The 12,462-nt window shown below is 38.2% G+C and overlaps 1 protein-coding gene across 3 annotated transcripts in view; it reads right to left on the bottom strand.

Moving 5' to 3' along the window:
• Positions 1 to 12,462, bottom strand: part of Herc6 (HECT and RLD domain containing E3 ubiquitin protein ligase family member 6) — an 87,702-nt gene that overhangs the window by 10,716 nt on the left and 64,524 nt on the right. For all 3 annotated transcript variants that reach the window (XM_063247264.1, XM_063247265.1, XM_003467509.5), the window contains one exon: positions 1,084 to 1,227. In XM_063247264.1, the coding sequence (XP_063103334.1) occupies positions 1,084 to 1,227 (144 nt within the window). The remainder of the gene's footprint in view (positions 1 to 1,083; positions 1,228 to 12,462) is intronic.

The raw sequence follows: 12,462 nt of genomic DNA, 5'->3' as shown, positions 1-12,462 counted from the left end.
AAGAACAATTTGAAAGTTTATGAGAAAGATGACCAATAAATAGAAGCTCTACATTTGATTTCTTTCAGAACAATTTGGTCTGTGTTAGTAACATGGAACAAAGTTGATTTTTTTTATTACTTTAAAAATGAAAATACATTTTACTTCAAGGATCTTTTTAAAAATATAATCACTACATAAGTCAATCACCTTTTCAGAATTAATAATTATCTCTAGTATTCTATCAATAGTTTTTCTAGTAACTTGACACACTTGAGATTATTGGGTTTTAACTTAGGACACATCCAAATACTCATCCATGAGAGATGATATAAAGAAACTAGTAAACCATATACTGGAATACTTTTTCACAACAAAGAGGTTGAACCATGAATACATGCCACAACATGGGAGAATTTCTGCATCGTTATGCTGAATGATAAGGGCAAATACTGAAGACTGGATTATGATTCTATTTATATAAATGTGACACTATTCTGTTGTGTCAAAAAGCAGACCAGTGGTTGCACAGCCTTTGGCAGAGAGGAACAGGAAGGATGAATTAGAAAGAAGTGAAATTTTGGGGGAATTATAGATATGTTCACAATTTTGATTGTATATGAATGTATATATGTAAACTTACCAACTGGAAACTATGTGTAGTTTGTTCTGTTTAAATTCTAATTTATTAATACTATTTAAAATTTAACAATGTGTTTGAATCACTTGGGGATCTTACAAAATACACATTTTCGTTCTGTAGCTCGTGGGTAGGGCCAGAGATTTTGTTTTTGTTAACTGCTCCAAGCCAATGTTCTAGGTGCTACTCTGTGGACCAAACAAGTGCTACTCAAAACAAAGGTTCAGGTCCAGGGTTATAGCTCAGCAGGCATAAGTGCCTGCCTGGCAAGCCCAAGGTCCCAGGTTTGATTCCTAGTACCAAAAAACAAAAAAACAAAACAACAACAACAACAAAAAAACAACTAACCAACCAAACAAAATACAGGTCCCAAGGTTATGATGTCATCTGGCAATTTTTCCATGGTTTTCACATTGTAGTATGTGGAATATATCTTCTGTTCAGAAAAAAGATGAAAGACTTACACTGACAGGAAACCACATGCAGGAGCCCTCTTCAGGGTATATAAACATCCCGTATTCTGGGTGGGTCATCTCTTCAAATATACAGTGGAAGAATTCAGCTGTGACCCCTCCACTCTCAGGACGAATTTCTTTGATAAATTCAACCTAAGCAAGAGAACACATCCCCACAATCTGATTTAAACCTAATGCTTCAGCCTTTACGGAAAGTGTTAAATCTCTAACGATCACTCTTACAGTCACTAGAACTACCAGAATCACTCAGCACTTACCTCCACTCAGTCTACACAGCCTCAATTTCCTGCCTAGCAGTGGGGACCATCAACCTATTTTTCTCAGGCTGTTGCATAGTAAGTGTGTGGATCACTTAGACTGCTACATGGACCAAGGGAAGGGAGTCTCTAGCATCTACCATTTATGGTGACCAGAATCTTGAATCAAATTTTGGTGGGCTTCAAACTCCAGGGCTGCTCAGTTTCCCAATTATTCTATGCTGCTGTATATCTTCATCTTACTGTTCAGGTTTTACATCCTTGGCCAGAGTTAACAGTTACTTGGTTTCCCAAGCCTGTGTCCACAATAGGGCTTTTGCTAAATCACCCTTTCAGTCAGCCTGGGCATTAGGCCTGCAGAAACCATGGTTCTTGATTGCTCTCACCATCACACAAGAAATCAGTATCAACGAGGCCCTCCTTTTAGACATGGAGATACGAAAGTAGTAGAGAAGCTCTACTACTACTCTACTAGTAGCTTCTCTACTACTTTCGTATCTGCATGTCTCTGGAGATACTCCTTTTTGACTTCCTTTTCTGCTATTCTTTATCTCTTTGCTATTTGTTTTTCTTTTTTTGGTGCTGTGGCTTCAACCCAAGGCATCATGCATACTTGGCAACTACTCTACCACTGAGCTATACCTCTAGTCAAATCATCTTACTGTAAGTGTCCATGAGCTTCACTGTTTTGGATTTTGCTCTTTCCACTCTCTTTGCTTGGAAGGTCCTATTTGCAAGATGTTTGATCAAAATCTTGGCCACAACCATCATGTTCAAGAACTGCCTTACCTTCCCACATGAAGAAAATTAGGCTTCCCACATGATAAAAAATTAAGTTTTCTTTTGGTTTTATTATTTCTTCTCATGTCCTAGCAAGTCTGTCCATATCATAGGACTCCCTCATAATGGGCAATGACAACCTTGTCATGCTCAGATTCTATATATAGATTGGATTTGCCTTGAAATTTACCTTCTCATCTCCTGGTCAATTCTGTTGGTGAACAATTTTCTACTGATTTCCTCACAGTTAATATATAAGAAAAAATAGCTACAAACGGAGTCACACAACTAGAAAGTCTGGCTTATGAAACAGTTTCTTTGGGGGCCCAGCTGAGCGGAGGGGACTCCAGTGCGGCCCTGCCTGCTGCCTCTCCCGCCCGGGGACCACACTACCACTGCTGCCGGCTGGAAGGTGAGGGCCCAGCTGAGTGGAGGGGACTCAGGTCCGCCCGCTGCCTCATCTAGCCAAGGAGCACACCACAGCTGCTGGCTGGAAGGAGGGAGCTGGGCCGAGCTGCTGAAACCTGCTCTGACCTCGCCTGTGACCTTCTTTTGATCTGGAGAGCACCAGCACTACTGCCACTGCTTGGAGGAAGGAGCAGTCCTGCTGAGGAGGTTTGAGGCCTACTTAGGCCATAAGGGAACTTCTATAAGCCTGGGGAGTTTTGCCATCCAAGGAGCTGGATTATTACGAAACATCCAATCCCTGGGAGATTATGAGATCCTTGCTCTAGGGGGTTGGGGGCCCACTGGGCTTACAGCCACACTATACTGGGCTTAACAGGATTTGGGATTGCCTGGACCACACCAGGTGGCCTTCTATCCCTCAGGGGAGCTTTGCTACCGGAAGGGGAAACTGCAAATTGAGGAGGCTTTAGGTCTACCTGAGAAGAGCCTGGCAAGCCTCTTTTAATCCAGGGGCTCTGCTGCCCAAGGAGGGAGCTACTACAAGAGGAGTCCCAAGAGCCCAGGACATAAGAGTCGATTTACAACTCGACCAGGGGAAAATCTGGAACAATACTTGAAACACAGTGATATAGGAAAATGACAAAACGAAAGACCAAAATGCAATCTCAAACATCCAACCCATTCCAAGAAAGCCTAGGAGCCATGTACATAGAAGAAAATACATATCATATACCTGAAATACCTGAAACAGTAGTAACTGAAATAAAGAAGCAGCTCCGGGAAGCTTTAAAGGAATTCAGACTAGAAATAATCTATCAGATAAAAGAAGAAATAATAAAAGAAATGAAGGAGATGCTGAGCATATCTAAAGAAGACCCAGCTAAAAAATTGGAGGAACTAAACAAAAAGATAGAATCTCTGGATGAACAATATAAGGAACAAACAATATATAAAACAGATGCAAAGAGATATACAGGAAATCAAAAACTCCATTGAAAGTTGTAAAAACCGCCTCAATGAATGCGAAGATAGAATTTCGGACCTCGAAGACAAGATTGCAGCCAGTGAACAGGAAAGGAAAGATCTTTTAAAAATAACAAGAAATCAAGAAATAACAATTCAACACCTGCAAGATGACGCAAAGAAAAACAACATAAGGTTGATAGGGATAAATGAAGAAGAAGGAGACAATACAAAGGATGTCAAGAGGATATTTAGAGAAGTAACTGCTGAAAACTTCCCAAACATGAAATTTGAAACTGATATCAGGATCAATGAGACATATAGAACTCCAAATAGCCATAACCAAAATAAAACTACACCCAGACATATAATAATCACCATTGCAGAAATCGAACAAAAGAATAGAATATTAAAAGCTGTCAGAGAGAAAAGACAGATTACCTATACAGGAAAACCTATCAGAATCACAGCAGATTTCTCAACACAAACAATAAAGGCAAGAAGAGCATGGAGTGAAGTATTTCAGACCCTAAAGGAAAATGATTTCCAACCTAGACTGATGTACCCCGCAAAACTATCCTTCAAGGGTGAGCGGAGGAGGAGCTGCGCGGACCCGGAGCCGCCTGCAGAGGCCCCCGTCCTTTGTCTGGAGGAGGAGGGGTCCCGGGTTCCTGGGGCACCTCGGCCCGTACCCAGCCGCGCCTGGCCTTCGGTGAGCGGAGGAGGAGCTGCGCGGACCCGGAGCCGCCTGCAGAGGCCCCGTCCTTTGTCTGGAGGAGGAGGGGTCCCGGGTTCCTGGGGCACCTCGGCCCGTACCCAGCAGCGCCTGGCCGTCGGTGTGCGGAGGAGGAGCTGCGCGGACCCGGAGCCGCCTGCAGAGGCCCCTTCCTTTGTCTGGAGGAGGAGGGGTCCCGGGTTCCTGAGGCACCTCGGCCTGAGCCCAGCCGCGCATAGCCATCTGCGTGCAGAGGAGGAGCGGGGTAGATCCGGAGTGCCCGCAGGAGGCCCTTCCTTTGTCTGGAGGTTTGTGGATATCTCTGCCAGCAGGGAGGGATCACAGGCTCCTGAGGCACTGCGGTCTGTGGTGAGTACCCTAACCCGGCTGCGATCCAAGAGCTGTGGATCTACCAAGGGGCAGGTGGGTGCACAGTGTCCCTGAGGCCCAGCTTGTCTGGAACCGCGGAGTTCTGATCAAGCAGAGAAGGGCCATTGGTTCTGCAGGCCCAATGGCCTGGGGTAGAGGGGTGCCAGAGTCTCAGTAGCTGCAAACATAGAAGGGGATTTTCAACAGATCCTGAGGAGGCTTTCAAATAACACTTGAAACACAGAAATATAGGAAAATGACAAAACGAAAGACCAAATTACAACCTCAAACCTCCAGCCCAACTCAGGAAACCCTAGGAGAAGTGTATTTAGAAGAAAATATATCCCATCCTCCTCATATATTAGACACAATAGCTACTGAAGTTGACAAGCAACTCCAGGAAGCTTTAAAGAAATTCAAACTCGAAATAATTTCTCAGATAAAAGAAGAAATGATAAAAGAAATGAAAGAGATTCTAAATATATCTAAAGAAAACACAGATAAAAAATTGGAGGAATTAAACAAAAAGATAGAATCCCTAGACGAGCAATATAAGAAACAAACAGAATACATAATGCAGATGCACAGAGATATACAGGAAATAAAAAACTCCACTGAAAGTTGTAAAAACCGCCTTAATGAAAGTGAAGACAGAATTTCAGACCTTGAAGACAGGATTGCAGCAAGTGAACAGGAAAGGAAAGATCTTTTAAAAATAACAAGGAATCAGGAAATAACAATTCAACAACTGCAAGATGATGCAAAGAAGAATAACATAAGAATGATAGGGATTAATGAAAAAGAAGGAGACAACATAAAGGATATCAAGAGGATATTTAGAGAAGCAATAGCTGAAAACTTCCCAAGCATGAGATCAGAAACTGACATCAGGATCAGTGAAGCATATAGAACTCCAAATAGTCATAACCAAAATAAAACTACACCCAGACATATAATAATCACCATCCCAGAAATCCAACACAAGAATAGATTATTAAAAGCTGTCAGAGAGAAAAGACAGATCACTTATAAAGGAAAACCTATCAGAATCACAGCAGACTTCTCAGCACAAACAATAAAGTCAAGAAGAGCATGGAGTGAAGTATTCCAGATCCTAAAGCAAAATGATTTCCAACCTAGACTGATATATCCTGCAACACTATCATTTAAAATAGATGGTGAAATACGAAACTTCCATGACAAAGAACAGCTGAAGAACTTCATGAACACCAAACCAACCCTGCAAAAAATATTGAAAGACAGTTTAGATACACAAAGGAAAAAACCACTAAGCAAAGCAAATAATTAAACAGAACAGAAAGATAAAGATGCAACAGCAGAGAGATAAGAATCCTACAATTAAACAACATTTAACAGTAATAACCATTAATGTAAATGGTCTCAATGCACCAATCAAAAGAAACAGACTAGCAGAATGGATCAAGAAACAAAATCCAACCATATGCTGTTTACAGGAAACCCATCTAACCCAGAAGGATACTCACAGACTGAAAGTCAAAGGATGGAAAACAATTCTTCATGCAGCAGGAATCCAAAAAAAGGCAGGAGTAGCCATTCTGTTTGCAGACAACGTGAACTTTAAACCAACAATGACCATAAAGGACAAAGAAGGCCACTACATACTCGTAAGGGGAAAACTCCAAGAGGAAGAGATAACTATCTTAAATATATACGCACCAAACTCCAGAGCGCCCAGTTATATAAAACAATTATTAACAGAAATGAAAACTCAAATTATCAGTAACACAATTGTAACGGGAGACCTTAATACGCCATTGACACCAAGGGACAGATCGACCAGACAGAAAATGAGTAAAGAAATAACAGAACTGAATCATACCTGTGAACAAATGGGTTTGATAGACATATACAGAATGTTCCACCCAACAACATCAGAATACACATTCTTCTCAGCAGTACATGGATCATTTTCTAAAATAGACCATATATTAGCTCATAAAACATATTTAAACAAGTGCAAAAGAGCTGAAATCATCCCTTGCATGTTATCGGATCACAGCGCTCTGAAATTAGAAATTAATGATAAAAGATACCGCAAAAATCCCACAAACACATGGAAACTGAATAACACACTCTTGAGTAATCAGTGGGTCACAGAAGAAATTAAAGAAGAAATCAAACAATACCTAAAAGAAAATGAAAATGCAGATACAACTTACCGGAATCTGTGGGATACAATGAAAGCCGTTCTGAGAGGAAAATTTATTGCACTGAGTTCCCACATCAGGAAAACAGAACGAATACAAATAAATAACTTGATGCTACACCTCAAACAGCTAGAAAAGGAAGAGCAAGTCAAGCCCAAAGCCAAAAGAAGAGAGGAAATTATAAAAATCAGAGCAGAAATCAATGCAATAGAGACTAAGAAAACAATCCAAAGGATCAACAAATCAAAGAGTTGGTTCTTTGAAAGAATAAATAAAATCAATAAGCCCCTAGCCAACCTTATTAAAAAAAAGGGAAGAAAAAGCTCAAATTCATGCAATAAGAAATGAAAAAGGAGAAGTCACTACAGACCCAATAGAAATACAGAAGATCATCAACACCTATTTTGAAAACCTCTACTCTCAAAAGTTTGATAACACAGAAGAAATAGACAGTTTCTTAGAAGCATATGAAGTGCCAAAGCTAGATCAAGAGGATGTAAAACTGTTGAATAACCCAATCTCGGTTACTGAAATTGAAAATGTAATTAAGTCCTTACCCACCAAGAAGAGCCCAGGCCCAGATGGATTCACTGCAGAATTCTACAAGAAATACAAAGAAGACCTAATGCCGACACTCCTCAAACTATTCAATGAAATTGAAAGGGAAGCAATCCTGCCTAAGTCATTCCTGGAAGCAAATATCACTCTAGTACCAAAACCTGAGAAAGACCCAACTAAAAAAGAGAACTATAGACCGATCTCCCTAATGAACACAGATGCAAAAATCCTCAATAAAATATTGGCAAATAGGATCCAGCAAATCATCAAGAAGATTATACACCATGACCAAGTGGGATTCATCCCAGGAATGCAAGGATGGTTCAACATACGCAAATCAATAAATGTAATTCACCATATCAATAAAGCCAAAAATAAGAATCACATGATCATTTCTATAGATGCAGAAAAAGCCTTCGATAAGGTCCAACATTCATTCATGATAAAAACTCTACAGAAAATTGGAATAGATGGTTTTTACCTCAATATAATAAAGGCCATTTATGACAAACCAACAGCCAGCATCATACTAAATGGCCAAAAATTGAAAGCCTTTACTTTAAAATCAGGCACAAGACAAGGATGTCCTTTATCACCACTCCTATTTAATATAGTACTGGAAGTACTAGCCAGAGCAATTAGGCAAGAAAGAGAAATAAAAGGGGTAAAGATAGGAAAAGAAGAAGTTAAGTTGTCATTGTTTGCAGATGACATGATACTCTACATAGAAGACCCCCTAAGCTCCATTGAAAGACTCTTAGATACAATAAATAAATTCAGTAATGTGGCTGGATACAAAATCAATACTCAGAAATCAATAGCATTCCTATACACAAACAACAAAACCACAGAGAGGGAAATAAGGGAAACTGGTCTATTCACATTAGCAAGCAAAAAAATGAAATATTTAGGAATTACTCTTACAAAAGAAGTGAAAGACTTATACAGTGAAAACTATATTACACTGAAAAAGGAAATTGAAGATGATCTCAGAAAATGGAAAGACATCCCTTGCTCATGGATAGGAAGAACAAACATTGTGAAGATGGCCATTCTCCCAAAACTCTTATACAGATTCAATGCAATCCCAATAGAAATACCATCAACATACCTTATAGATCTAGAGAAATCACTCCTAAATTTCATCTGGAACCAGAAGAGACCTAGAATCGCAAAAGCAATTCTAAGCAGCAAAGACAAAGCAGGAGGCATCACAATCCCTGACTTGAAATTATACTACAAAGCAACAGTAGTAAAATCAACATGGTATTGGAATCAAAACAGAGCTGAAGATCAATGGAATAGATTAGAAGATACAACCACAACTACAAACACACTCAACCACCTTATCTTCGATAAAGGAGCCAAGCAGGTTCACTGGAAGAACGACAGTCTCTTTAATAAATGGTGCTGGAAAAACTGGCTCTCCATTTGCCGAAAACTAAAGCTAGACCCATGTCTATCACCATGTACTAAATTAAAATCTAAATGGGTCAAAGATCTGAATATTAAAACAGAAACGCTAAATCTATTGGAAGACAAATTGGGTAGAAACCTTGGAGGCATAGGAGTAGGTAGAGAATTCATGAATAGGACTCAAACTGCACGGGAAATACTTCCCAGAATCAATAACTGGGACCTCTTCTTATTAAAAAGTTTTTGCATGTCAAAAGAAATCTCCAGCATAGTGAAAAGAAAACCCACAAACTGGGAAAAGATTTTAGTGAACTCTCTCTCAGACAAGGGCCTCTTGTCTAAAACATATAAAGAATTAAAAAAACTCAGACCTTCAAAATTCAAAGATCCAATCCAAAAATGGGCATCTGAGATGAATACGCAATTCTCAGATGAAGAAATGCAAATGGCAAATAAATACATGAAAAAATGCTCATCATCATTGGCCATTAGAGAAATGCAAATTAAAACCACACTGAGATACCATCTCACTCCTGAAAGAATGGCCAGGATCAAGAAAACCAACAACAACAAATGCTGGAGAGGCTGTGGGGAAAAAGGAACTCTCCTGCACTGTTGGTGGGAGTGTAGACTGGTACAGCCTTTGTGGAGATCTGTCTGGAGGTTTCTCAAAAAGTTGGGATTGGAAATCCCATTTATTCCAGCTATTCCACTTCTAGGCATATTCCCAGAAGAACTGAAAGCATCATACCACAGGGATATATGTGCACCTATGTTTATAGCAGCACAATTTGTAATCGCCAGATCTTGGAAACAACCCAAGTGTCCATCAACTGAGGAATGGATAAAAAAGTTGTGGTATTTCTATACAATGGAGTATTATTCAGCTATAAAGAAGGATTGCATTGAGATATTTATCAATAAATGGGCGCAGCTTGAGACCATACTCATAAGTGAAATAAATCAATCTCGCATGTATGAATACCGAATAGTTTCCCTAATGTAAGTAATGATTCAAATATATAAAAATATGTGATAATCATGATTCCCCATTATGTGGCCTTGAAGCCTTATAAAATTTTCACTTATTAATTAGAAAGGCTTTACTCTGGGCTTTTTGATATGGAAATATTTGAAGCTATAGTATATGAAGTTTTATCCAAATATTTTAAGGAAAAAGACAGACACTATGGTAACTACTATTCTTTTAAAAAAATTATTTAGCTATTTCTTATGTTTATTTTAATTAAGGGAAAAACTTAAAAAATTAGGATATATAGTAGTAACTCTTTTTGATCTCCTATTAACTTGTTTTGAAGTCCTGTAATACTCCCAAGATCTTGTTTTGACTGATTAGACTCTGTTCCATTCTGTGCGACAGTAGCAAGTTTGAAGGTATAGGCAACTAATTTGAAGGCAATAAGATTCACAAAGATGCCCATTCTGGTTTGACTATTGTCTCCTTTGGAAGTCCTGCAATGTTCACAATGCCTAAGTTTTATTGGTCTTGCTCTCCACTGTTTTGTCCAACTTTATAATATCTAATGAGATAGACAATTCCTTTTAAGGAAACAAGAGACAATGTTGATAACCATTGTTGATGACCTTGTACTCTGTTCTACATCATGTGCTATGTCTATCCTTGGTTTGGACTTACAGCTTTGTTTTGCCATATTTGACTTTATTATCTCCCCCCCAAGAGAGTAATGAGAACTGAGGAGTAATAAAATCCAAAATGTGTAAATTTTGTTATAAAAAAGAGAGGGAGGGAAAAAAAAAAAGAGCTCTAACGGATATAACAACAAGTGTGTTTAGGGATGTTAAATAGCTGACTATATTAATGTTTTTGGATCATTGAACACAGCTGTTTGCAGTCTCTCCGTTTGAATGTCTACTTTGTATTCTTTGATACTGTGATTTGAGCAACTATTTCCAAGATGATATTATGTAATCTATTAACAGGTGATTTCTTACTGTTATGTTTATTTTTTTTTTTGTAGTTCTGTATTATGTGTAACCTTACACTGCTTTGTCTTGTTTTGTGTTTTTCTCTTTTTCCTCTTAAATAAAAAAAAAAAAAAAAAAAAAAAAAACTATCCTTCAAAATCAATGGAGAAATAAGATACTTCCACGACAAAGAACAGCTGAAGAAATTCATGATCACCAAGCCAATCCTGCAAAGAATATTGAAAGACAGTCTAGATACACTTAAGAAAAAAACACCTAACAAAGCAGACATTTAAATAGAACAGAAAGATAAAGATGCAACAGCAGAAATATAACATGTCACCAATAAACCAATATATAACAGTTATAACCATTAACGTAAATGGTCTCAATGCACTAATTAAAAGAAATAGACTGGCAGAATGGATCAAGAAACAAAATTCAACCATATGCTGTCTACAAGAAACCCATCTAACCCAAAAGGATACTCACAGACTGAAAGTCAAGGATGGAAAACAATACTTCATGCAATAGGAACCCCCCAAAAAAGCAGGGGTAGCTATTCTGTTTGCAGACAATGTGAACTTCAAACCAATAATGATCAGAAGAGATAAAGCAGGTCACTACATACTGGTTAGGGGAAAACTTGAAGAGGAAGAGATAACTTTCTTAAATATATATGCACCAAATTCCAAAGCACCCAGTTATATAAAACAAGTAATATCAGAAATGAAAAACCAAATTAGCAGTAATACAATTATAACAGGAGATTTTAACACACCATTGACACCAATGGACAGATCAACAAGACAGAAAATCAGCAAAGAGATAAAAGAACTGAATCACACCTGTGAACAAATGGAACTGATAGACATATACAGAGCATTCCACACAACAACAACAGAATACATATTTTTCTCAGCAGTACATGGGTCATTCTCTAAAACAGACCATATATTAACTCACAGAACATATTTAAAGAAATGAAAAAGAGTTGAAATCATCCCCTGCATGTTATTAGATCATAGCGCTATGAAATTAGTAATTAATGATAAAAGATACTTGCAAAAATCCCACAAACACATGGAAACTGAATAACACACTCTTGAGTAATCAGTGGGTCACAGAGGAAATTAAAGAAGAAATTAAACAATATCTACAAACAAATGAAAACACAAGTACAACTTACCGGAATCTGTGGGATGCAATGAAAGCTGTCCTCAGAGGGAAATTTATTGCACTGAGGTGCCACATCATGAAAACAGAACAAATACAAATAAATAACTTGATGCTACACCTCAAACATCTAGAAAAAGAAGAGCAAGTCAAGCCCAAAGCCTTAAGAAGAGAGGAAATAATAAAAATCAGAGCAGAAATCAATGCAACAGAGACTAAGAAAACAATACAAAGAATCAATGAATCAAAGAGTTGGTTCTTTGAAAGAATAAATAAAATTGATAACCCCTTAGCCAACCTTATTAAAAAAAGGGAAGAAAAAGCTCAAATTCATGCAATAAGGAATGAAAAAAGTGAAATCACTATAGAACCAATAGAAATACAGAAGATCATTAACACCTATATCAAAAACCTCTACTCTCAAAGGTTTGATAACACAGAAGAAATAGACAGATTTCTAGAAGCATATGAAGTACCAAAGCTAGGTCAAGAAGATGTAAAACTGCTGAATAATCCAATTTCTATTAATGAAATCAAAAATGTAATTAAGTCATTACCTACAAAGAAGAGCCCAGGCCCAGATGGATTC

Source organism: Cavia porcellus, unplaced genomic scaffold (genome assembly GCF_034190915.1).
Source record: "Cavia porcellus strain 051 isolate PalLab524CR breed Dunkin Hartley unplaced genomic scaffold, mCavPor4.1 scaffold_4, whole genome shotgun sequence".
Taxonomy (NCBI): Eukaryota; Metazoa; Chordata; class Mammalia; order Rodentia; family Caviidae; genus Cavia; species Cavia porcellus.
Note: the sequence above shows the minus strand (reverse complement) of the source record. Positions and strands in the feature narration are given on the sequence as shown.